Here is a 25177-nt window from a genome sequence, read left to right on the forward strand (position 1 = left end):
GAGACCAAGTCAACTAACTGGAAGGCTCTTCAAAGCCTCCACAGTTCTGTGCATGTTCTCTGCTCAGACTGTTATTCTGGAAGTGGTGAGCTTGTCTGGCTCAAAACTTACATCCCAGCGGAAAGAAAACCACAGGGCAAACAGGGGCACCAAAATGTAAAGGATACAGAATGCCCCTACCTCCTCTTGCAGGCAACTCTGGCCATAAAAACTGGCCATAAAAAACATTTTAAGCTTGGAAGTCCAATGAGCAGCAGATGGGATTCTCTTTCCTGAGGCCTGTGTTTTTTGGAAAACCCAGGTAACGTTGAAGGTGATGGGCAGGGCTGCCCGCTGCAGCTGCTGGACCCAACCCAGAGGAGAACTGGCCACCGGAGTGGACGGAATTGGCAGTTTCTTTTAGTTTCGATCTAATACTGTGAACCAAGCTGAGGTAGTCTGGATGAGTCACCTCAGGGACTTAGCTCATTTTATTGAAAGGCTCTCGTCAAGACCTCCACCTTTAAATCCTTCCTGCTCCGTATGAGGGTGGGGAAGAATTAGCCATAAGGGTAGGATGAGTGACAAAGACCTTACAAGGGCCTCTCCATTCACGTAAGCAGCAGTGCTTTGCTGACCAACAGACGGCCACGCCATAGTCACGTCAACAAGCATACACGTCAACAGTCAGTCACATAGACACCGCTGTGGATGGGATGAACGATCCTAAAAGTCCCCTCAGTCAGTGCTGGCTATGGGCCCTATCTTTCTCATAAGAGCTCTCAAGAATCACAACCATCTCGGTCCCTGTACCGATCTCTGAAGCAACCTCGGTCCTGCAGGGATTAATGTTCGGCACTTGTGGGCTGCTTTCCGGCCAACAGAGCCTCTTGCCAGTTTACCCCTTACTCGCTGGTTGACCACCCCCTCCAGGTCTCCTCTGAAGGAGGCGCAGCCTTCCAAAGACAGTAATAGTGATGATAATAATAAGTATTTGTTAAGCACTTACTATGCGCCCAGGACAGTACTAAATGCTGGGATAAATACGAGGTAATCAGGTTCTGTGTGGGGCTCATATACTAAGTAGGAGGGACAAGAGAAGCAGCATGGAACAGTGGAGAGAGCTCGAGCCTGGGAGTGGAAGGTCATGGGGTTTAATCCTGGCTCAACCACTTGTCTGCTGTGTAGTCCCAGGCAAATCACTTCACTCTGCCTCAGTTATCTCATCTGTAAAATGGGTATTAGATGGTGAGCATTATGCCGGAAAGAGACTGTGTCCAACCCGATTTGCTTATATCCACCCCAGTGCTTAGTACAGTTACTGGCACATTCATTCATTCATTCATTCATTCATATTTATTGAGTGCTTACTGTGTGCAGAGCACTGAACTAAGCCCTTGGGAAGTACAATTCGATAGTAATCACTTCAAAAATAACACATTGTTATTATCGTTATTAATAACAGGTTTTGAATCCCCATTTTGCAGCTGAGGGAAATGAGGCACAGGGAAGTGAAGTGACGCCCCCAAGGTCACACAGCAAGTAAGCGGTGGAGTCAGCATTAGAACTCAGGTCCCCTGATTCCCAAGGCCCGGGCTCTTACCCCTGGGCCAACTTGCTGGGAACTCTAGCCAGGGCACCTCGGTTCAACCAGAGCTCCCTAATCTTACCTGGTTTTGCCTGAGTACCAGGAGAGTACCTATGGCTAAAAATTCAAATACCCTTCCAGTTAAACTCCTTGAATGGTGGCAAATTCACACAGAACTCACTCTATCTAGCCAGGTGGCTGAGATCAGTCTTGTGACCTTTCAGCCCGGATCAGCCCCAAGGGGCAGAGGCTTAAGAGGCATTACACTGTGTAAATGAGGTTACCCAATCCCGTTTGGACTTTTTTCACCTTACCTCCTATTTTTGCATTATATGCAATGCCCACTATGCAGTAGGAGTTGTTTGCTGAAGCAGCAACTTCCCCGGCACACCGAGTGCCATGTCTGAAACAAACAAGGGGAAAGAAAAGTTAAGAAAACCATTCAGAGTTTCAAATAGTTCATTCAAAGCACTGAGTTTGATTCATTCACTCATTCAATCGTATTTATTGAGCACTTACTGTGTGCAGAGCACTGTACTAAGCTCTTACAGTTGCGCTCACGAGGTACACATTGCTAAGCATCAGACTATTTTCTAGTCCATGCTTTGGAGCATCTCCTGATCACCATCTTCACTAATAGACACGTGGCATTTAAACCACCTCTCTTCCCACGTCCATTCCCCACCCCTCACTACCATCTCATCGCAAATGATTTTTTGCAGCTGTGCCACAGTGCTTGGGCAGGGCCACTTGCCTCAATCAATTCTATGATCATTTAAATAGAAACTGGAGCCACAGTTAAACCGTAGCAGAAAGCTGGAAAATTGAAGGAAAAAAAAAGCAGAGCAAATCGCTTTTATGTCGGGATAGTCCCTTTTTCAAATGTACCACCTCTGTTAATTGTTCTTATTTAGATTACAATTCAGGAAACCTTTAAGATCATATCTATCAGAAAGCTCACAGAGATTATCATGATCAAAGCTAAATTATAGAACACTGCTGAAATACTGTTTTTTAAAATGAAAATTCATTTTTCAGCTAGTTGTCTGCCTAGCGTGACGCCCACTGTGGACAACAGGAATCACACAGTTCAATCCCCTTGGCCCTGTGTAATTGTTTAAAAATTATGGCATTTTGATGCTCTGCTGCATTTGAAAAGAACACAACTTTTGTCTTACAGATTCATGTTGCTGATTTTCAAGGGCACCTTGGAATGTGTAGTAGGGTAAGGGAATTGCTGAAGCAAAGTTCATTTGACTGATTGATTGATTGACAAACTTGGCAATTTATTTTGTCTATCACATTAGGAAAGTTATGCCTTTCTGCACACAGCTGTTCAGACGCCACTGGTAGAATGACAGAATTGAATTCAATTAAAACTAAAAAGTTCAGAGGGGTGAAAAAAAATACATCAACTCTCCTGGCAAGTTTTAGATAATCAGCTGTGGCCAGGGAAAGACGGAAAGATCTTTCTATCTTAAAAGGTTTTTTGAAATTATTTGAGGGATTGGCACTTCATCTTTGGATGCAGGGGATGGACTCTGATTCCCACCTACTGGAATCTCCAAGAAAAAATAAAACAGTAAACCCTTATCCTGAATGAGGTTTGCCCATTTCTCTCAATGCTCCGAGAGAAGCAGAGCTGCTGTTAAAGATCTACTCTTTGACATCCACCTAATTTTGTGCTAAGAAAAAACCTTAAAGAGGGCCAATAATAAGCCACACCAGGCAAAAGGACAGGCATTTTCTAGCACTTGGAGACCAGCAGGGGACACTACCCATTAATCAATCAATCAATCGTATTTACTAAGCTTTTATTCTGTGCAGACCACCACACTAAGCATCCAGAAGAGTACAATACAGAGGTAGTAGACATGATCCCTACCCTCAAGAAGCTTTCAGTCTAGCAGGGGAGAGAGCAAAATTAATTATGGGTAGGAGGAGGCAATAGAGTTTAAAGATTTGTACATAAGACAATAATAATATTTGTGGTATTTGTTAAGCACTATGTGTCAGGTACTGAACTGAGTATTGGGGTAGATCCAAAATAATCGGGTCAGAAACACTCCCTGTCCCACTTGGGACTCATAATCTAAGTGGTAGGGAAAATTATTTCAACCCCATTTAACAGATGAGGAAACTGAGGCAGGGAGAAGTCAAGTGACTTGCCCAAGGTCACTTGGCAGGCAAGGGGCAGGACAGGGATTAGGAGTCTCCGGACTCCTATACCTGAGCTCTTTCCACTGGGCCAAGTTGCTCCTCCAACTTTGAATTTCCCAAGTGATGAAGGGATGGGAATACCTACGTGTTTAGGTGACACGGAAGTGTGCTGTAGTGGCAGGATTGGGGAAAATGGGGCAGGGTTATGAGCCATTAATCAGGGAAGGCCTTTTGGAAGAGATATGATTTCATAAGGTCCTTGAAGATGGAGAGAACAGTGGTCTGCTGAATTGAAGGGGGAGAGAAGGCCAGGAAGGATGGAGCATGTGTGCAAAATGTCGGCTGTGAAAGAGATGAGAATGAGGCACAGTGAGTAGATTAGTCTGAGAGAAATTAAAGCGGGCAAGTTGGGAGGGGTTGCGGGAGGAAAGTGAGGCTAAGTAGTGGGACAAGAGCAACCATTAACGAACTGGAAAGGCCAGCACCCATTTAAATTTCCACTTCAGTACTTTATTAGGTTGGTGTGGAATTACAAATTAAATTATTATTGGAAGCGGGGAAAAAGGACTTACTTATTTTCATTACTGGCATCATAGCGTGGAGATGGGTCATAATCATTTCCATTGACATCATAGCTTGCGTAGGGATCCTAAAAATATTTTTCGCTCAATAAGTGAAGTCGAAACACAAGGTACTTACACCAGACCTCAATATACAGCTGAACGCTAACGGGAATATAAACACAATGTGTCCAATTCTCCCTGTGCCTAAATTTTCTCTGCAGTGGTAAATAGCCCTCAGACCACTAGGGCATCAGGGATTAGGCGAGGCGATTGGGTTTTATTTCTCCAAAACACTCCTACAAGACAATAAAGTTCTTACAGAAACGACAATTAAGCAGTAGCCACGCACTACCTTCACTTCAATAGAGTACAGTCATTCAGGGGCAGATTAAACACTCAGTTCTGCCCTTTCCCACATGATCAGACCCAGGAGTTATAAGAGAGGAGCCTTACTCCTGGGAATTAATAGATATCACCTGCTAACCTCCACCACTCACTAGACTGCATCGAAGGCCAACGCAAATTGGTTCCAAGGCCTTTCCAGTGTTGCCCTGCCTGCTTGCAATCCACTTAAGATGCATTATGTGGTCTGGAAGTATTTTTAAATAGTTGAAATTAAAGAGTCTAATAATAACATGCTCAGGGGTGACTCAAGTCATCGCAGAACAAATGGAGTATTAGAGAGGCACAGTTCCGTTGTAGCTCAAGGAGGGAGCTTGAGGGGCTCCATAACTTATCTCTCATTGAAAGATTGCCTGCACAACAAAACACAATTGGAGCAAATCTGATTACTCTAGACAGCTAGACCAGATGATTTAGGATCCTAACCGGATTTTAGTCTAACTGCTAAATCTTCACTTCAAGGTGGGCTCTGTGAACCCGGCCAACAGGTACAAGAGGGGCTTTACCCTAGCGACTTAATGTTCCTGGGTCTGGGCACTCCCATCACTAACGAGATAATAACAACTCCTGCTCTCTTATTCTGAAGATTAGACTTTTTTTTAAAAAAAAGTTCGACGATGGATACAATTTGAAGAAAACCACTACTGAAATGATGAATTGCCCACAATTAGGAGTGCTACCCTGGGCAAATAAAAGTAAAAACAAAGTTCCTCCAAAACACTTATTCTATTAAATAAGCAGCAACAGATCAAAAAACAAATGCCAGTCAATTAGCATTTGTTGAGCATGCTCTCAACTACTGAAGTGTAGTGCCCAGCTGAGTTTCATGCATGCTAAGATGGGTCATTCCTGGAATGAGAGAGAGAAAGAAATGACAGTCCCACATAAAGATAACAAATGCAGTGTTCAATGGTCATATTTTTAAGGTTTTTTTGGTTTTGAAGAGAAAATTGGATTGATATCGACAAATTGCTCAAAGCTACTTAAAAGAGGTTAAGTTTGAATTTTACTATATTTCATTCTATACAAAAATCCAAGCATACCATCTTAAAGATATTTTTCTTTAAAGCAAAAAGGAAATTGTTCACCCCATATTATAACTTTTTATCAGCAACTGTATTAGAAGTAACATATGGCTCAAAGAAGCTTCACTCACATAGTTTGGTGCCAGATCTGGGTGATTCTTCTCTATTCCATCATCAAGAATGGTCACTACCACATTTTTCCCTGTATATCCTCTCTTCCACGCTGCTGGAACATTCATTTCAGTTCTGCAGCGACTGCTCTTATCACCACAATGCTAATGGGAGAGGAAATAAAAACCAAATATTACAGCTGGAGTTTTTCATTTCATCTATTCCCTGAAAAGCACTCAATGGTAAACAGTCATAGAAACATATTTTTTATGAGTAAGTGAGATGGAATTCCAAGTGAATTAAATAATAGAAGATTTTATTTTAAACAACTACTGTTTTTTTTTCCTTCTGAAATGGGAAAAGTCAATTTGTAGGTGGGTTCTTTTTTAAAGAAGTCCTAAATTTCTCAAACCTTTTCAGCTGAGATCATTTCCGGAATTCAAGCAAGAAACAAAACTCTGGCTTCCTTTTCTTCTTATCATGACTCTTAGACTTTATTATTATTAACAATAACAATAATAATAATAATTCTGGTGTTTCTTAAAGCATTTACTGTGTGCCAGGCATTGTACTAAGCACCGGGCTGGATACAAGCAAATCGGGTTAGATGCAGTTCCTGTCCCACATGGGCTCACAGTCTCAATCCCCATTTTACAGATGAGGTAACTGAGGCCCAGAAAAGTTAAGTGACTTGCCCAAGGTCACACAATGGACGGGTGGTGGAGCCGGGATTGGAACACACGACCTTCTGACTTTACACATAAACCTTCTTCACATAAAACGGATATTCTGGCTTACTGTGAAATTAGAAAAAAGAGGAAATTACCCTTCCCGAGGGCTAACAAAGAAAAACAAAATTTAATTTTGCTTTACATGAGATAATGAAAACCTCTGAGTATGGAAACGCAACAGAATGACATGATGTTGCCTTTATCTCAAAGGCACTCAGGTGGCTTGACTCTCTACTCACCATATACCACATATTGGACCAGATCGGGTCATTGAAATAGAGGGAATGGGGCTCATTTCGAGTGTGTCTCTTCACCCTGCGTTTAACTTCTTGTTGCTGGAGCCATTTCACCTGTCAAAGGAAAAGTTGTTATTGATTTATTAATTTGTGCTCTTCTATTAAATGACATCTCATTGACGCAGACTGCATGGGTCAGTCTGATCCTTTCTTTGGGTGTGCCTACCACTGTTATCTGTTTGAGATGATAAGATCTTACAAAACAGTATCGGGGCCCATTTAATTTATTTGTAATATGGAACGCCTTTCTTCAAGCACCATTTTTTGGGAATTTGTTCTAAAAATGTGAAAAGTACAAAAAATACTCTTGCAAAAGTGGATTACTGACTCTACTTTCAAGCAAAGGGCTGGGAGGAGCTCGCGGGTAAAACTGGAACTACAAAAGTATGTGGAATTTTTTTTTTCCTCATTTCTAAGGTGACCCCAGAGAAAGGAATGCAAGATGGGTATGGATAACTATAATTCATTTTTTCGCTTTCCTCTTTAGCTCTCTGCTCTGATTCTGCAAGACATTATCTTCCAGAGACCTCTGCTCATCCTCCATTAATCTCGCTTGGGAATGGGCAGGGTGGAGTCTCTCAGCATTGGTTTGAATCAATTTCAAAAGACAGGGCAAACTACTTACTATCCTAACTTCACTATTAAATGATGTATATAAATTGATTTCTTGGGGAAAAAATATCAAAGCAGGGAATAATCCTAAAGGGGACCTCTTGCCACCCTACCACAACATTCCTCTCACACATGAATAATCAATCGTATTTACTGAGTACTTACTATATGCTCACTGTACTAAGCACTTAGAAGAGTACAATGTAAGGGATATGATAGATATGCTCCCTGACCACAAGGAGCTTATAGTCTGGAAGGAGAATGACTTTTTACATATTATTTGTTGAGATGAATAGGCTTGTTAACTCCTCAGGAGAAAGAGATTCATTCAATAGTATTGATTGAGCGCTTAATATGTGCAGAGCACTGTACTAAGCGCTTGGAATGAACAAGTCGGCAACAGATAGAGACAGTCCCTGCCGTTTGACGGGCTTACAGTCTAATGTGTCTGATACTTCTCTTAATTCCTTTTAGCACAAGGTATAATGTGAAAAGTAGGTGCTAAATAAATAATCCCTGATCAGAGTTCCCTTTTCAAGGAAATATTTCCTTAAAAACGTTGTTACAAAGAACAAATGCTAAACTCTGAAACAGAAACTAAAAATACTAAACTTGATTTTCAAGTATCTGGTAATCTACACCAGCTATCTATGAGTGCTTCTATGGTAAACAAAGCTATATAAATAAATTCAGATTTTTGTGTATCCAGTCTCTCTAAAGCTCTTTGCAGATTCACAACTGTTTAAGAACCCAGATAAAGGAGGTTTAAATTGCTATTACACAGCTGTTTATGGCAATATTTCTTTTCAAGTTAAGTCAATTTTATCAAAACAGTGGCACATTTGTAATTAAATGATTGCCCGCTCCCCAGGCACTGTGTCCTTACATGATATAGAGACATTTCATCTACGTACTATAGTGAGGACTACACACATTAATAATCTATTACATAAAACAGCCAGGCCAATTTGGACTGCTATGGGATTTCAGTGAAGACACTAGATTGTTCTAGATTCCATGTCTATTAATGGCCTAGTGCTTATTTATGCCCTTGGTTTATAACCTTCAAAAGTTCGCAAACTTGAATTCTGAGTTGAAGCCTACTCTTGAGAGCTGGACATGGGGCCACTGGGAAGTAGGTGGGGAATGAATAAGATTTCTCAATAACATGGGTCCTTGAGACTGGAGCAGGAGGCTCTGGGCGCTATCGGATTAGGGCGCTACTGGATCGGGACACCAATCAACACAAAAGAACTCTTCTCTTCACATTCTTCTTTCCCAGTATGTGTGCTCTCCTGGACCTCCCTTTGCTGTTGAATCCCGCCATTCATTTAGCATCCCTTAGTGTGCCCTTTCCTCCCCAATTAGCAAGGGCTTCAAACTCTCATTTCAGGGAAAAAAATTAATCAAACAGCTACACTGCAGTCATTTCAATCATTCATATTTATTGTGCCCTTACTATGTGCAGAGCACTGTACTAAGCACTTGGGAAAGTGCAATATAACAGAGTTGGTAGCTATGTTCCCTAACTACAATGAGCTTAGAGTCTAGAGGACTTCAGGGGCAAATGGATCCTGCACAAAAGAACCTTTGTATGCACTTGTACCATAAGCTCCCAGTTAGACTAAGCTCCTTGAGAGCAGGGATTCTGTCTACCAGCTGTATTTTACTCTCCTAAGAGCTTAGTACAGTGCTCTGCCAAAGTAAGTGTTCAGTAAAGACCACTGATTGATTGACTGATGGACCTTACATTGCACTGAGCTCTATGCCCCAGGAGGACCATGACTGATTAGAATGAGAGAGTGCAAATACCATTGCAAAAATCCCTATTGCCCTAATCAAGTCTCAGGATCGAGGTTCAGCCTTCATTTTTGTTCTCAATGGGAGATCCCGTCAGTGTCAACATGGTGGGTGAGAGATTTCTCAGTCATTCCTTGGCAATAAGTTAGCCACTTTTCAAGCCACTACTACTCCAGCAAATGAATATGGCATCAGCATGCCAGGTCTTCGAATGCCAACTTCACTCTAATGCCAAACTACTCACTGTACCTCCATCTCTCCTATCTCACCGCCAACCTCTCGCTCACGTCTTGAATCTGGCCTGGAACAACCACCCTCCCTCTTCATATCCGACAAAGAATTATTCTCCCCACCTTCACAGCCTCATTAAAACCATATCTTCTCCAAAGAGGACTTCCCTAAGTCCTCATTTCCTCTTCTCCCACTCCCTTCTCTGTCACTTTTGCCCTTGGATTTTCTCCTTTTATTCAGCCCTCCCTCAGCCCCACAGCACTTACGTACGCGGCTCAGTGGAAAGAGCCTGGGCTTCGGAGTCAGGGGTCATGGGTTCGACTCCCAGCTCTGCCACTTGTCAGCTGTGTACTGTGGGCAAGTCACTTAACTTCTCTGTGCCTCAGTTACCTCATCTGTCAAATGGGGATTAACTGTGAGCCTCACGTGGGACAACCTGATTACCCTGTATCTAGCCCAGTGCTTAGAATAGTGCTCTGCACATAGTAAGCGCTTAACAAATACCAACATTATCATTATTATTATTATATCCATAATTCATTTATTTATATTACTGTCTGTCCACCCCTCTAGGCTATAAATTCATTGCGGGAAGGGAACATGTCAACAGGTTCTGTTATAATGTAATAATAATGGTGGTATTTGTTAAGCGCTTACTATGTGCCAAGCACTGTTCTCTAAGCACTGGGGTATATAAGGTAATCAGGTTGTCCCTCGTGGGGCTCACAGTCTTAATCCCCATTTTACAGATGAGGTAAGTGAGGCACAGAGAAGTGAAGTGGCTTGCCCACAGTCACACAGCTGACAAGGGGCAGAGCTGGGATTAGAACCCACGACCTCTGACTCCCAAGCACTTGGTAGAGTGCTCTGCACACAGTAAGAGCTCAGTAAATATGACTGATTGATTGATTCCAGACAACTAGATATCATGATGGTAGAGGTATTAATACCAGGTCAGCAGCCACGATGAAGCTGTTCCTACTGCAACGACAGTTTAAAAGGGCTGTCTATTCAAAGGTACAAGTTCAAGGGAAAATCGGCAGGGTTCTTTGACATTTTATAGAGGTGAGGTGAAGTTACTAAGAACCTCAAGGATAGCTGCAGTCTGAATTTTCATGTTGGTATTTCGATATATAGGGAAGCAGCAGTGCCTAGTGGAGAGTCCAAGGATCCCAGAGTCAGAAGGCCCTGGGTTCTAATCCCAGCTCCGCCACTTCTCCGCTATATGACCTTGGGCAAGTCATTTCATTTCTCTGTGCCTCAGTTCCCTCATTTGTAAAATGGGGGTTAAGACTAAGAGCCCCATGTGGGACAGGGACCGTTTCCTTGCTGATTAGCTAGTATCTACCCCAGCACTTAGAACAATGCTTGACACATAATAAGCGCTTAACAAATACCACCATCATTATAATCATTATATTTGTGGGACACTGTGCTTCATCCCAAGTAGCACTGCTTCCTTGTGGTTCAAGTGTCGGAGACTGAGGGGGCCTCACTCTCTCTTCATTCCCCGATACTGGAAAGAAGACCTGTTTCCCAGGCGTGGGTTAGGCAGATACAAGTCTCCCCCAACTATTAGAAGGTGGGGAAGGTTGTGGCCACTTAGATCCAAGTGGCCTTGACTGAACTAATGAGGAGGCTGCATAGTAATTAGGATTACTCTTTCCTCCCAGTGCCGCTTTTCTTGTTGAGGATATTACTGTAGTTTTTTGTTTTTTTAACTGAACTTGCCCAGTTATTCATTTCCAAATGTGGTTGTAGACTCAAGTCCAATTCATTATCCTTCTAACTTTCCCCAGAGACACAGACAGTGCTTGGCACAGCGATTAAAATATGATAGAATAAAGATAATAGCATCCAGCTGAAAGATCATAACTACATATGGAACACGATGTAGTTATGTTTTAATTCAGTTCTGATGCACAGCAATATGAATTGCCGTAATTATACAACTATGATTTTTTCCACAGAATCTTTCACATTCTCATTCATTCTTCTCGCTTCTGTCTTTTCTCCACCCCTAAGATGTATTTTTCTCCAAGTGTCTCTGTTCCTGACAATATTAGCCACAATATGCTTCAAAGCTACAGGGGTGCTTTGAACTGAACTGAAGCTTTTCAACTAAAACAGATAAAAACAGATCCAAAAAAGTCCCCATCATTAATTCTGGTCCCATCCCCACAGTCGATGCCAGCACTGCAACAGTGTTCTTGAAACTTGGATCTACCCCAACGCTTAGAACAGTGCCTGGCACGGGGTAAGCGCTTAACAAATACCATGAAAACATAAATAAAATAAAACCCAAAGACTGCAATCCTGCAGATATCTGATGGTAGTGAGCTCTTAGACAAAACACATCTTTTCTAAGTGCCCATGATTGTGCTACCATCATCAATCAGCATTCTTAATGGTATTTACTGAACGCTTACTATGTGCAGAGCACTGCACTTAGTTCTTGGGAGAGCACAATAACTACAGCACAGCATGACTAGCAGTAGCAGAGGTGAATGGAGAAATATATCAGAGGAATAGGGAAAACACTGAAAAGGTGATAAAGCAGACAGTGAAAGGATCTGTCCTCCCTCTCTAAGCTGGGAGCTCAGTGTGGGCAGGGAATGTCTGTTGTGTTTTTCTCTCCTAAGCTCTTAAATAAGTGCTCAGTAAATACCATTGATTGATTGATCTCTGTAAAAGTTTGTGGTTAATGGCCAGGGCCAGATTTAGTCTGTAAGTGAGGTCAGCCATTGCCTTGGAGCTTTGTGACAGGGGGCAACCCCTGAACCCTTCACCAAGATGGCTGGCACGTATCTTCCCTCGAAGACGGCCACAGCACTGCCCTTAACTTGGCGCAGGGGAATGCCCAAAGTTGGCCCTGTTTTTATTCATTCCCCGCACCTATTCTGATGCAGACTGAAGAATGTCAGTCTTTCCGTGCCAAAAGCGAGAAGCGTAGGGCAGTCAGCCCGATCTTCCAACCTTAGGGTGCCGCCAGTACCGAGCCCTCTGCAAGCAGCCCAGACTCGCCCTCAGCCTCTCCTCCTGACTCTGGGAATTAGAGGTTCCTGGGAACCCCCAATCTGAGTCTCAGTAGCAGAGCTCTAACCTGGTCTCACGGTGGCATTTGGGGTCTGTGGTGAGTTCTCAGTAGTAGTGGTGTAATCACCTCTTCTGCTGTCCCATTTCCAGGTCTAGTGTCCATTCCTGAGTCATCTTAATCCCCACTTATTCCATCTGGGGAGTTTTACTACACAAATGGAAGTGGAAAGAACACTGCGGTTTTCTTTTTCTTTTTAATGGTTATTTGTCAAGCGCTTACTATGCACGAGGCACTGTACTAAGCGCTGGAGTACATGGAAGCTAATCAGGTTGGACTCAGTCCTTATCCCTGTTGGGATTTACAGTCTTAATCCCCATTTTACAGATGTGGTAACTAAGGCACAGAAGTGAAGTAACTCGCCCAAGTTTATGTAGTGGACAAGTCATGGACCTGGGTTTAGAACCCAGCTCATTTGACTTCTGGGACTGTGCTTTAACCACTAGGTTATGTTGCTTCCCAGCATGGGGATATGGAAAAAGACCTACGACTGCCACACAGGTTTCAAGAACAAACCCAAGCAGGGAAGGAGTGACACCAGGGTGCTGGTTCCTTCAAAGAACCTGATACATATCCCTTCTTCCCTGTAGCCCATTTCCTGGTCCCTGCCCACCCCACTATAAAAACCACACAACATCCATTAAGCGCAGCAGGGAAGACTTGAGGTCCATCCATAGGTCCCTAATTACCACTCAGGACCTGGGGAGAAAGTGGTTCATTATACTGTGCTGTTCCATAATAGGGACCGGTCATAAATTCATACTCTGCAGCAGGATTATCTACATCACGTTGCCTTCACCCAGCAAGGATAATAAAACGGTAAGGAGCTGAACAACCTGGTGGCTATGTGGAACCTGCACTGGCTAAGTTAACTGATCTTCAGAATAGGTTCAACAATTCTCTAGGATGTATTCTCAGAAAAACCGCTGAATTTTTTCTCATCACTACTTTTCAATCAACTTTTAAATTTATGTAGGGCCCCACAGACCTGGATGCTATTCTAATTCTGAATCTGCATAGGGCCAATCTACTCTGGGATGTCATACTTTCCTAGTGGTTAGAGGGCAGCTCTGGGTTCTAATTCCGGCTCCGCCACTTGTCTGTGTGACCTTGGGCAAGTCACTTCACTTCTCTGTGCCTCAGTTACCTCACCTGTAAAATGGGGATTGAGACTGAGAGCCCTATGTGGAACAGGGACTGTGACTGACCTGATTAGCTAGTATCTGCCTCAGTGTTTAGTATAGTGTTGGGCACATAGTAAGCACTGCACAAATACCATTTATTATATTATTTGTATTACTACTACTTCAGTTTTTAGCACAACTGACACCAGAAAATCCATCTCATCTTAACCAGGGGCCAGAAAACAAAATCCTGCCATCCCTTTCTCCCCTGCAGCCATAGATAGAATCCAGAAAGGAGGTGAGTTTTTTGCAACAAAAACACAAGTTTATGATAAGACTGAGGTATGTCCATGTTTGAGGACAGTTTAGAGTACACAGTATATATGCATATTTGCAAGCTCAAAAGGTACATGATGTCCCTTCATATGGTTTATTTTATGCTTCTTTAAACTTGCACCATGGCCCTTTTATTGAAAACATATAAACAAGATGTGTAGGATTGTGTAATTTTTAAAAATGAATTTTCATGCTTAATATTGAGATTTTTCCAGATCACTAAGCATATTGACTTCAAGATCACCAACATAAATCCTCAGAAATAAGTCACAATCAAAAGAAACTCAGTACATTAATGAGTCTGGTGTAAAGGAAAAATCTACCTGAGGATTTATTTGGGTGCATTCAGTGAGTTGAGTTTTTAAAAGTTTGCAAGATTTCCTAGAGGCCGCTATCTAACTCTAAAAGGGTCACATCTTTCTTAATGAACAGCGATTTAGTGGATGTTAGAGAAAATGTCAGGCTGAGAAAGCCCTATTCCTAAGGTGTGTAGCCAAGGGCACTTCCACAAAAGCTAAATGAACAAGTCTTAGATCCCAAACTTATTATAAATGCATTGGGACCAAAAAGGGGCTTAAAAAGATTAGATTTCTAGGAAGAAAATGCAGTTTGGACTTTAATGTCTACTCTAGTGACAAGTGTTAGCTTTTAGTGGTGCCTGACATTCAAGAAGGTTGAATATAAGTGATTTTGGAAAGGGCAAGGTTTGCCAAATGCCACTTCTACCCCAAATGAACACAGATCATGTTTCTGAGGAAATCTGAATAAAGTACCCAGATTTTATTAGCTACTGTAAAAAAGTGACACCTAGTCTTTTTTCACAAACTTTTCTTATTTTTTAAAGTTTTTGCCATTTGTGTAATCCTTCTTCAAATACTTTTCTTTCACAAAAAACTTATGAGCTTGTCCAAAAAAGGTAATTCAGTTTCCCACACATTCTAGGGAGTTGAGAAGACTATAGATGTTACAAAACTCAGTGCTCTTTCTTTTATTCACACGATTTGCAGTCTTTGGCACATCAGTTCAGAAATCATGTCAAATAGAAAAAAATGAAGTGTGCTCACAGTAGAACTTTTTGTAAAGTGATCCTGCTGCAAGCCAAACTTTTCTTTTTTTTAAATGGTATTTGTTAAGCACTTACTATGTGCCAGGCACTGTACTAAGTGCTGGGCTAGATACAGGTTAATCAAGTTGGACAAAGTCTATGTCCCCCATGGGGCTCACAGCCTTAATCCATTTCACAGATGAGGTAACTGAGGCCCAGAGAAATGAAGTGACTTGCCCAAAGACACACAGCAGGGCCGGAATTAGAACCCAGGTCCTTCTGACTCCCAGGCCCGGGCATAAATAAAGCCCTGTCCACTAGGCCACACTGCTTCTCATTTGATTCTCTGATGAAGATCCTAGAGTGTAGCAGTTAAAATGGTAGATACAGATATGGGTTGGAAGTCAGGGACTTGAACTTACAAGATTCTAAGCATGATAAAATCCCATGATTTTCTATAGGAGCACTGCTACAAAGATTGGCTTGCCTTGCTCAAAAACTCCTTTTGTGCTACGTGCTGGGGTAGATACAAGCTAATCAGGTTGGACACAAGCACCCAAGGAGTTTTTGAACAAGGCAAGCCATCCTGCCCTGGCACAACCTTCCATAGAACCAGTAGCACTCATCGAGGCAGACCATGAACAAAAATCAGAGTGTACGCTCCTTATGGACAGATAACGAGTCTACCGACTCTGCTGTATTGTACTCTCCCAAGCACTTAGTATAGTGCTCTGCACACGGAAGGTGCTGTACAAATACCATCTATTCCTTTTCTTTTCCACTAGCATAGACTTCTCTCCTCTACAGGGGATATGTGGACGATTCAGTGACCAGACCCTACAGTTGCAGTGAAGCAATGTCATTTAGGAATCTAGGGCAGAGCACGTGTCCCAGGACATTTGGCAGGAGGGCTCCTCCAAGGGGCCTTCTCTAAGTTCTTCCCCCATTCCCTTCTTTGTCACCCTTACGTACTCCTTTTATTTATTCCCCCTTCCCATCCCCATAGCACTTATGTATATGTCTGTAATATATTTACTTACAATGTCTGTCTTCCCCTGTAGACTGTAAGCTCATTGTGGGCAGGAAATGTGTCTGCTACTAGTAGAGGGACTACTGCGCATGGGTGAGTACATCAAATCTTACACTTAAGCCAAAAAATGCACAAGTCCGGATCCCTGCCCAAGATTTTAGGCATCTTTCCCTTCCAGCTTGTTCCCAGAAAGTTGAGGGAAAAGGGTCCTCTATATACTGGCTCCCCCACCTCAGAACCCTAGGTTCCAGGACAAGTAATACCGGTTGAACAACTAACTGTAGTTTTTCCCTGCCCAGAGATGTCCTAATTTAGCCATCATAATCATGGTAATAATAGTGGTATTTGTTAAGAATTTACTATAAGCCAAACACTAAACTAGTAGAGTGCTCTGCACATAGTAAATGCTCAATAAACACGATTGATTAAGGGTTGGGGTAGATACATGATTATAAGGTAGTTCATAGTCCCTTTCCTTCTTTGAGCTCACAGTGTAAGTAAAGGAGTACAGGTATTTAGCAGATATGAGACTGTTTTTGGTTTTTTTCCCCCAAACTCCTAGCTAGGGAAGATTATTGAAGAAAAACAACAACAGAAACAAAAAACCACTAATGGGTAAAGGTAATGTCTTGGCCAGCTTATTTTTGAAAAACATTTTTCTGAAAAAATGTATTGTTTTCACCTCAGCCTAAGCCTCATCTTAATGAACTTCAGTTTGAAAGAAGGGAAGGATGTGATAAGGTAAAGCTGGGGGAAGGCAATGGCCCCATCCCTGGACTGAACACACACAGAGTGGAAAAGGCCAAAGGGAATACTTGGAGCCTGGACTTTAGTCCAGAAGACAAACTTCCTGGAGAAGGAGCAGGTCTGGGACCTGGGTTTTAATCCTGGTTCTGTCACTTCTCTGCTTTGGGACCTTGGGCAAGTCACTTTGCTTCTCTGTGCCTCACTTACCTCTTCTGTAAAATGGGGATTGAGACTGTAAGCCTCATGTGAGACATAGACTGTCCAATCTGATTAACTTGTACCTAACCCAAGGCCAATGCAGTGCCTAGCACCTAGAAAGCTCTTAAATACCGTTAAAACAAACAAAAACTTGCTGGAATGAAGAACATGTGCTACAGTGTGATGGGAGATGGAAAGAAATAGGATGGGTGGGCAGAGAATGTGTCTACCAATCCTATTATAGTGTATTCTTCCAACCACTTAGTACAGTAATCTACATGCAGTAAGTGTTCAATAAAGATTCACTGATTGATTAATTGATGGTGCCAGTCAGGTAAACAGGCTATGAGCAAACATTGATTGGCCCCTACTGCTTAACACTCACAAGTCCTGCAGGGCAATAGCTACTTCATTTCTACTAAATTATCTTTACACCTTCGGATGGATTCCTTTCACCCGAGATTCATCATTATGCGGTTAGTCAGCCATTCCCCGTCTATCAATAAACATCAGCATCCTGAAGATTCTATACAGTACTTGTCTTTCTCACTGACTCACTGCATACTTTGGACAAGTTACTGAATGTCTCCATGCCTGGCTTTTCATTGCAAAATGGGCCTCCCTGCTGCTCAGAGTATTCAAAGATTAATAGCAGTAAAGATTCTGAATTAGAAAAAAAAAACCCAATGACGATAGAATTCATCACTTGTCTTCCTCCAGGAGCCTAGCAAGCCACCTTGAAAAGTCAATCTGAGGCCAAGAAGGGCCCAATATTCTGATTTGCAACAGTTGTCAGCTTTCTATTGAGATAATGCTAAGGTTATGGTCTAGATGCCAAAGAGGCAACATGGTGTACTGGAAAGAACACAGGCTTGGGAATCAGGAGACTTAGATTCTCCTACCTGGTCTCCTGTGTGATGTTAGGCAAGTCCCTTAACCTCTCTGCGACTGAGTGTCCTCATGTATAAAATGGGGCTAGTACTATCTCACAGGAGTATTGTGAGGATAATCATGAGAGAACGGATGTGAAAGTATTTACATGCCTGTTTACATGTTTTGATGTCTGTCTCCACCCTTCTAGACTGTAAACCCATTGTGGGCAGGGATTGTCTCACTTCATTGCTGAATTGCACTTTCCTAGCGCTTGCACAGTGCTCTAACACAGTAAGCGCTCTAATATATATGATTGAATGAATACAGAAACCAAGGTATTTATTTGTTTATATTAACATCTGCCTCTCCCTATAGACTGTGAGCTCGTTTTGGGCAGGAAACATGACCACCCAACTTTGTTGTATTGTACTCTCCCAATACAGTACTCTGCCCACAGAAGCACTCAGGGAAGCAGCACGGCTTAGTGGATAGAGCCTGGGCCTGGGGCTCAGAAGGACCTGAGTTCTAATGCCTGCTCCACCACATCTGCTTGTGGGTAAGTCACATAGATTCTCTGGGGCCCAGTTACCTCATCTGTACAATGGGGGTTAATAGGGTGAGCTCCATGTGGGTCAGAGATTGTGTCAAACCTGATTGACTTGTATTCATTCCAGCGCTTAGAACAGTTCTTGGCACAAAGTAGGTGCCTAACAAGTATTATTATGATTAAATACCATTGATTTATTTATATATATATATATATATATATATATATAGCTTGGTCATTGGGGTTGAGATTATAATTCTCATACTTCCACTCTGATCACCTATCACCCATCTATCTGTGCACTAGAGACATATTGCATTTTTATTATTATTATTTAGCAGCTCCAGTACACACAGATATCAGATGAAATTCCAACTGCAGCTAACAAAAAGATCTGTTTACAGGCTGCAACAGTGCTGGAAAAAAAAATCAGAGCTTTAATTAAACTCCCTGGGGCAAAGTTGCAGTCAAAGTTCCTCATTCACCTTTCCTTCATTTTTGAAATAGTTTTTTCCACATTTTGAATCTTACTGCACTGAAATAAAGAATTCCTGGGTGCTTCTGCATCCTCGCCCAGTAAGTCCCCCACTATCAATCTGGGGAACTTGTCTCTGCAATTTTCTGCCTTCCAGTTAGAGAAGGCTTAGAAACCAGATTCTAGACCATAAGCCCTTTATATCCAGGGAACCCATCCATTAATTCTATTATACCACACTCTCCCAGTCTCTTAGTACTTAGCACATAAGGAGAGGATGGTTGGATTGCAATGATGAATGTCAGGTCTGGGAGGGCTCAAAACATCTTAACATAGACCTATCCAGAACAAACGAATTAGAAGAAATTTGGATTCACGAATCCTTTCAAGAATGGCCAATATTGCTAATGGCATTCAACCTTCTCTGGAACTGCAGTGGATATGTAAATTAGAAGAAAATGCTTTTAGTTTGTATCCACTATGTCTCTGGCAAGACCCTGGGGACAGATGGACTGGAGGAAACTTGGTGATGTAGCGGTTGGTTCAGCTGGGTCCAGCAGTGATGTCTTTGATTCAGTGTTTGCATGTTGGAGGTTTTTAAAGTTATAGTGCAGAGGGCTTGGTCTTCCCTTTTCACAAAATCTTGACTTTTCTAACAATTCTTGACTCTAACAAATAGAAAAGTGGATTGCAAATTCCATCACTTATCAAAACGTTTTCATATAATATGGATATGGAAAGACTATTCGATTGAATCCTATTATTTAAAGCTCTTTCATTCATTTCTGACTTTGTCATTCCCTTCAAACTGGGGTGAATTCTGCCTTTCAGTGTATCAGAGTAAAAAACAAATCATATTTTGCCTTAGTGAATAACATTAATGACATATTTTCCAAATGCCAGGGATCTCATAATGCCTTGTAAATGTAGAAAAATAAACTGATGGGCCACGATTAAAGACAACATTAAATACTCACATAAAAATAGGATCATTTGGCCAACTATTTAATCTTTATGGGTAGGTAAAGTAAATATTAGTAGACACAACTAATGGATTTGGTTTGCTCTAAATGAGCCTAATTTAATCAGAGGTATGTCAGTTGCAGTTCTGAATTCATAATTGGTTCAAATGCCTAGACACCTTCCCTAGGGCTAGAAATTTAATTAGAACAGTAAGAAACAATTAGCCAATCATGTCTAGTTCCTAACTAGTGCTGGAATGCTGTGTTTCTGTTTTTTTCTTTTTTATTGGCAGGATTGCTCTGACAGCAGTTTATTCTGAATGTTAATAAGAACCTCTGCATTGATTAGATTACTATTTTAATTATTTAAAATAGGCATCTTTTTCCCAGCAAGTAAACTCTTCCTTATAATAATATTGGTACTTGTTAAGTGCTTACGTGTGATGCACTGTACTAAACACTGAGGTAGATTCAAGATAACCAGGTCAGACACAGTCCCTTTCCCACATGGGGCTCACACGCTAAGCAGGAGTGAGGAGAGGTTTCTAGGTTTCCAGGCCTGGGAGTCAGAAGGACCTGGGTTCTAATCCCGGTTCTTCTACGTGTCTGCTGTGTGATCTTGGGTAAGTCACTTAACTTCTCTATGTCGAGTAACCTCAATTGTAAAATGGGAATTAAGAGTGTGATCCCCTTTGAACAGGTACTGTGTCCAAACTGATCAACTTGTATCTACTCCAGTGCTTAGTACAGTGCTTGGCACATTGTAAGCACTTAAGTACAATAATAATAGTAATATTAGTAAGACACTAAATAAAAGTAACTGCCAGTGACCACAGACTAATTCTTCTCTCGTGACCCTCCAGACATTTCCTACCTCTGCAAATTGGGTGAAACATTTTGCCGACATTATCCCCTGGATCCTTTTACTGCAGTAGTACTTGAAGATAGCAGCTTTCAATTTTTGGTGTGGCCAAAACTATCAAAAGATGTCTTCAATGTGAATGACATTGTTCATACATTTTATTAAGTTATTTACTTAGATATCTCCAACCTAAAACTACTATTAGCCTAATTTTTAAAAGGTGAAACCAAAATAAAAGTGGAGTGATCTCAAAAGCAGCCAAACTAAAATAGTATTTGAGAATCAATGCTTCAGAGTCTGTAAAAGTTGGCAGCTGGAGATAAAGAGCTGCTTTTCCCCCTCCCCACCTCTCCCCCCTTTCTCCCCTCCACATACATATTCTCCACAGGGTACCTTCTGGAATACCACTGCACTTCTGATAATGGTTAGGCTCTCCAATTGCTCTCTTTATTGCTTAGTCCATGTTCCTTGCAATTCTAAGGAATAAGCAGGTTATCGTTTTTTGGGGTGAATCCAATTATTTTCTTCCCTAACTTTAAGCAACCATTCTACCAACCTCCGTCTATTTCCTGAGATTCTTCTCTCTGATTTTCAGAAAAGAGGAGCCATCTGCAAGCTTCTCCCCTGCCTTTTAAACCCACAGAGCTCCTATTTCCTCAGGGATTAGGTTCTGTTTACTTGTCGCACAAGGTTTCACTTGAACTCAACCTTAAGCCAATGCAGGCCATCAAGTTTCTTTGACTTGCTCCGCTTTCCCAGCCCCCTGAACCAAACCAAGTATTTTATCTTTAGTCATGGTATTAAACTTTCATGTTTTAGACCCAAATAGCTGCTTCTCCTGAAACAATAAACAGCATGATCATCAGGATGATAATGTTCTTAGAAATGTACCTGTTGCTTTTCCAAAACACCAAGATGCCAGTTTAGGGAAAAGTCAACTTTATTTAGCTCTCATGAAGCATAATCAGATGAACCTCTGTCAAGGAGTTTTCACCCCAGATCAATACTGAGAGCAGAAATAATTAATCTGGTAGTAACTGTGAGTGATTTATTTTTAAACAACTTCACTTGTTCAGGATTTTCCTGAGTACTGATTTTGATTTCTAGCACTGAGAAAAATCTCTAAGCTGCTAGAGGTGACAATGATTTGTATTTTTGTCCAATTTTTTAATTCATGGCAACTATGAATATAGATGTTATGCTGACCAGATAAACTCCTATCCATCATGCAATTTAAATGTTGGAAAATTCCCTGAACTTTCTTCCATGTACAGTTTTTAAAGGCATATTCTGTGAGTTTTATCTACTATAGACTCAGCTTCTTCCCACTAACTTCAGACGGATTCTAAGAATTTAACCAACCAGGTCAAACATGGCATCATTAACATTTTTAGACTAATTACAGAATCAGGAATAACTATTCTTGGGACCCAGAGCCATTTTTAGAAGCAGTGACACAAACTAACAAAGATATTAGATGTCCAAAAGCCCCTTTTCACAATCAGAGCTCTGTACCTTTGGATCCATTCTGAGGAAGTTGTGGATTCCTCTACTAGTGAACGTTGATCTTTTAAAGGTTTTGCTGTGATAGAAATGATAGTAGTTCTCCAGGTTTCCAATCTGTAAAATAACAGTTAAAATGTAAAATTAATTACAGGACTGGAAGAAACTAATCCACCAAAAATCTCAGTCTCACCCCTCAAGGACCTGATTTTGCTCCCTCAAGACTGTAAGCTTGTTGTGAGCAAGGAAGGTATCTGCCAACTGTTATATTGTATTTTCCCAAGCACTGACTACAGTGTTCTGCCCACAGTAAGCACTCAATACATTTGATTGAGCAAACCCTCCCCTCCTCCTCCAGTGTATACCTGGCTTACTCATCTCCAAGATACTCAAAGAGACTGAACAGGAAGAAAAGGCATATTATTTATACAAACACAGCATCATCAGAAGAAGCAGTGTGGCGTATTGGACAAAGCACGGGTCTGGGAGTCAGAAGAACCTGGGTTTTAATTCTGATCCACCACTTGTCTCTTATGTGACCTTGGGCAAGTCACTTCACTTTTCTTGCCTCAGTTTCCTCTTCTGTAAAATGGGGATTAAGACTGTGAACCCCAAGTGAAACATAGACTACGTCCAACCTGATTAGGTTGTATCTATCCCAGCGCTTAGTACAGTGCCCGGCACAGGGTAAGCATTTAACAAATACCATTTAAAATAAAACAAAACAAAAACATGCTAGACTGCTCACTCAGGCAAGGGCCTAGAAAATATGCTCCACTATTTTTGTGGTGCACAGTGTGGAACTGACTTCCTTTTCAACCTCACATGGAAACTCACCATGAGGAACATCATCTTTAGTTAAAGAGGGCAGTTCTCTCTAAGCATATACGTGACAGGACTGGTAGGCTCTGAATACCCAATGAATACACATGATACTGAAGTCCACACTTGTGTCAAGATGGTCACATAAAAATATCTTTACAAAAATTACTTTTTTATTCCCTTCACCCTCACTCGAACACAAAAGCATTTAAGAATGAAAACTTGCCTTTGGATAACCAAGTGCAATCCAAAGAAAACACACCAGTACCATCTGGTTGGGAATTGTTCATGCTGTGAAAGGTTCAGATGCTAACAAGAAAATCCCTGTGGCCCAGCAACTTTCTGCTCACAAAAGACACCATGTAACAGCACTTGGAAGAAAGAGTCAGAGGTCTGGAGAGGATCTGGTTCTTCCCCCAGGACATTAGGCAAGGGCACAATTAAACCACAAACTGAACCATTCCAGATATATGAGAGCCTTAAAAAAACAACATGAAAGATTAGTAGCTTGCTAATATATCACCCCAATAATAAATGTTAGCTTCCAGGTGACCTTTGTTTTTTGGATTCCATCGCTTAAAACACTGCTTTATAGGCCATTCTCCTCAGATTTGTTTCCCCAAGCAGGGTCTGATTGGTGGCCAAACCTGTCTGTTGATTAATCCAACAAAGGTATTTGAGTGCTTATTGTGTGCAGAGCACTGTACTAAGCACTTGGGAGAGCAAATATAGCAATATACTGACACATTCTTTGCCTATGGAAGAGCTTAGAGTCTAGAGGGGGACACACGCATTAATACAAATAAGTACATTACAGATATGAACATAAGTGCTGTGGGGCTGGGGGGTGGTGAATCAAGGGAGCAAGTCAGGGTGATGCAGAAGAGGGTGGGAGAAAAGGAAAAAAGGGCTTAGTCAGGGAGGGCCTCTTGGAGGAGATCTGTCTTCAATAAAGCTTTGAAGGTGGGGAGAGTAATTGTCGGATATGAAGAGGGAGGGCGTTCCAGGCCAGAGACAGGACGTGGGTAAGAGGTCGGCGGCGAGATAGACGAGATTGAACTACAGTGAGTAGGGTGATATAAAAGGAGAAAAGTGTGTGGGCTGGGTTGTAGTAGGAGAGTAGTACTTGAATATTCTTCATAATCTTAAAAAAACTCCCTGCTGCGTACTCTGTACCACTGCTCAGGTAGGAGCAGACTGAAAACAACAACTTTTGGGGAACTGTGAGGTTCTCTCTTTAACAGCAGAAACTCTGGAAAAGGGACAATCAGGCACCCTTATTTCCCAAGTCTCCTGATTACCAGTCCCGTCCCTTTCCAAAGCAGAAGCAGAAAATGTGGAAAGTGCAGAAGGGAACAGTCACGATACGACTGGGAAGGTGTATGAGTTTAGTCCTGCTTGCTGTCTTTTGTCCTAGACCATTCCCCAGCTCTGGCCCGAGGCCCCATAGTATGGGGAAGAGGAGGAGGAAGAGGAGAAGAATAGGTCCGGAGCCCGAGATGGGGAGCCATGATCAGATCTACCTCAGTCATCTCTTCTCTGGGCTTTTCATGAATGAGAAGTACATACTGGAGAATTAGAGGGCAGCTGGGAATGTAGGAGGGAAAGTTATAAGTGTTATATGAAACATCCTTAAACATTAAAGGGCAATCTGTTGCCACAGTCAGAGGCAGCATCCTGGGCTGGATGGACCACTGGTCAGACACCAGTATTGGAATCTTCTGCCCTCTTCTGCTCTTTTCCTTTTCTCCACTTAACTTATTATCTTCCCTGCAGTTTAACAAAACTCCAAGTACATTAAGGTGCATACAGGAGGCCGTTGATAAAAGTTGTTGATTAAGAAGATAGGGATTGTCTATTGTACTTTCCAAGCGCTTAGTACAGTGTTCTGCACACAGTAAGCACTCAGTAAATTCGATTGAAAGAATTGAATGAATGAATGGTTGGCTGCTACTACTTCTGTTGAAGCTTCCTGGGTATATACAAGATTGATTTAAGCAGAGCCCACTTAAAGGGCTGGCAAATGGGGTTGGGACATGAGGGTGTGTAAGAATGTATTCT

At 41.8% G+C, this 25177-nt stretch overlaps 1 protein-coding gene across 4 annotated transcripts in view; it reads right to left on the reverse strand.

Annotated features, from left to right (window-relative positions):
* PCSK6 (proprotein convertase subtilisin/kexin type 6) overlaps positions 1-25177 on the reverse strand; it is a 164843-nt gene that overhangs the window by 93202 nt on the left and 46464 nt on the right. For all 4 annotated transcript variants that reach the window (XM_029066106.2, XM_029066105.2, XM_029066108.2 and 1 more), the window contains exons 2-6: positions 22307-22411; positions 6799-6909; positions 5849-5992; positions 4300-4376; positions 1882-1970 (exon numbers count right to left, since the gene is read on the reverse strand). In XM_029066106.2, coding sequence (XP_028921939.1) covers positions 1882-1970; positions 4300-4376; positions 5849-5992; positions 6799-6909; positions 22307-22411 — 526 coding nt within the window. The remainder of the gene's footprint in view (positions 1-1881; positions 1971-4299; positions 4377-5848; positions 5993-6798; positions 6910-22306; positions 22412-25177) is intronic.

The sequence above is a fragment of the Ornithorhynchus anatinus genome, chromosome 5 (assembly GCF_004115215.2).
Source record: "Ornithorhynchus anatinus isolate Pmale09 chromosome 5, mOrnAna1.pri.v4, whole genome shotgun sequence".
NCBI lineage: Eukaryota > Metazoa > Chordata > Mammalia > Monotremata > Ornithorhynchidae > Ornithorhynchus > Ornithorhynchus anatinus.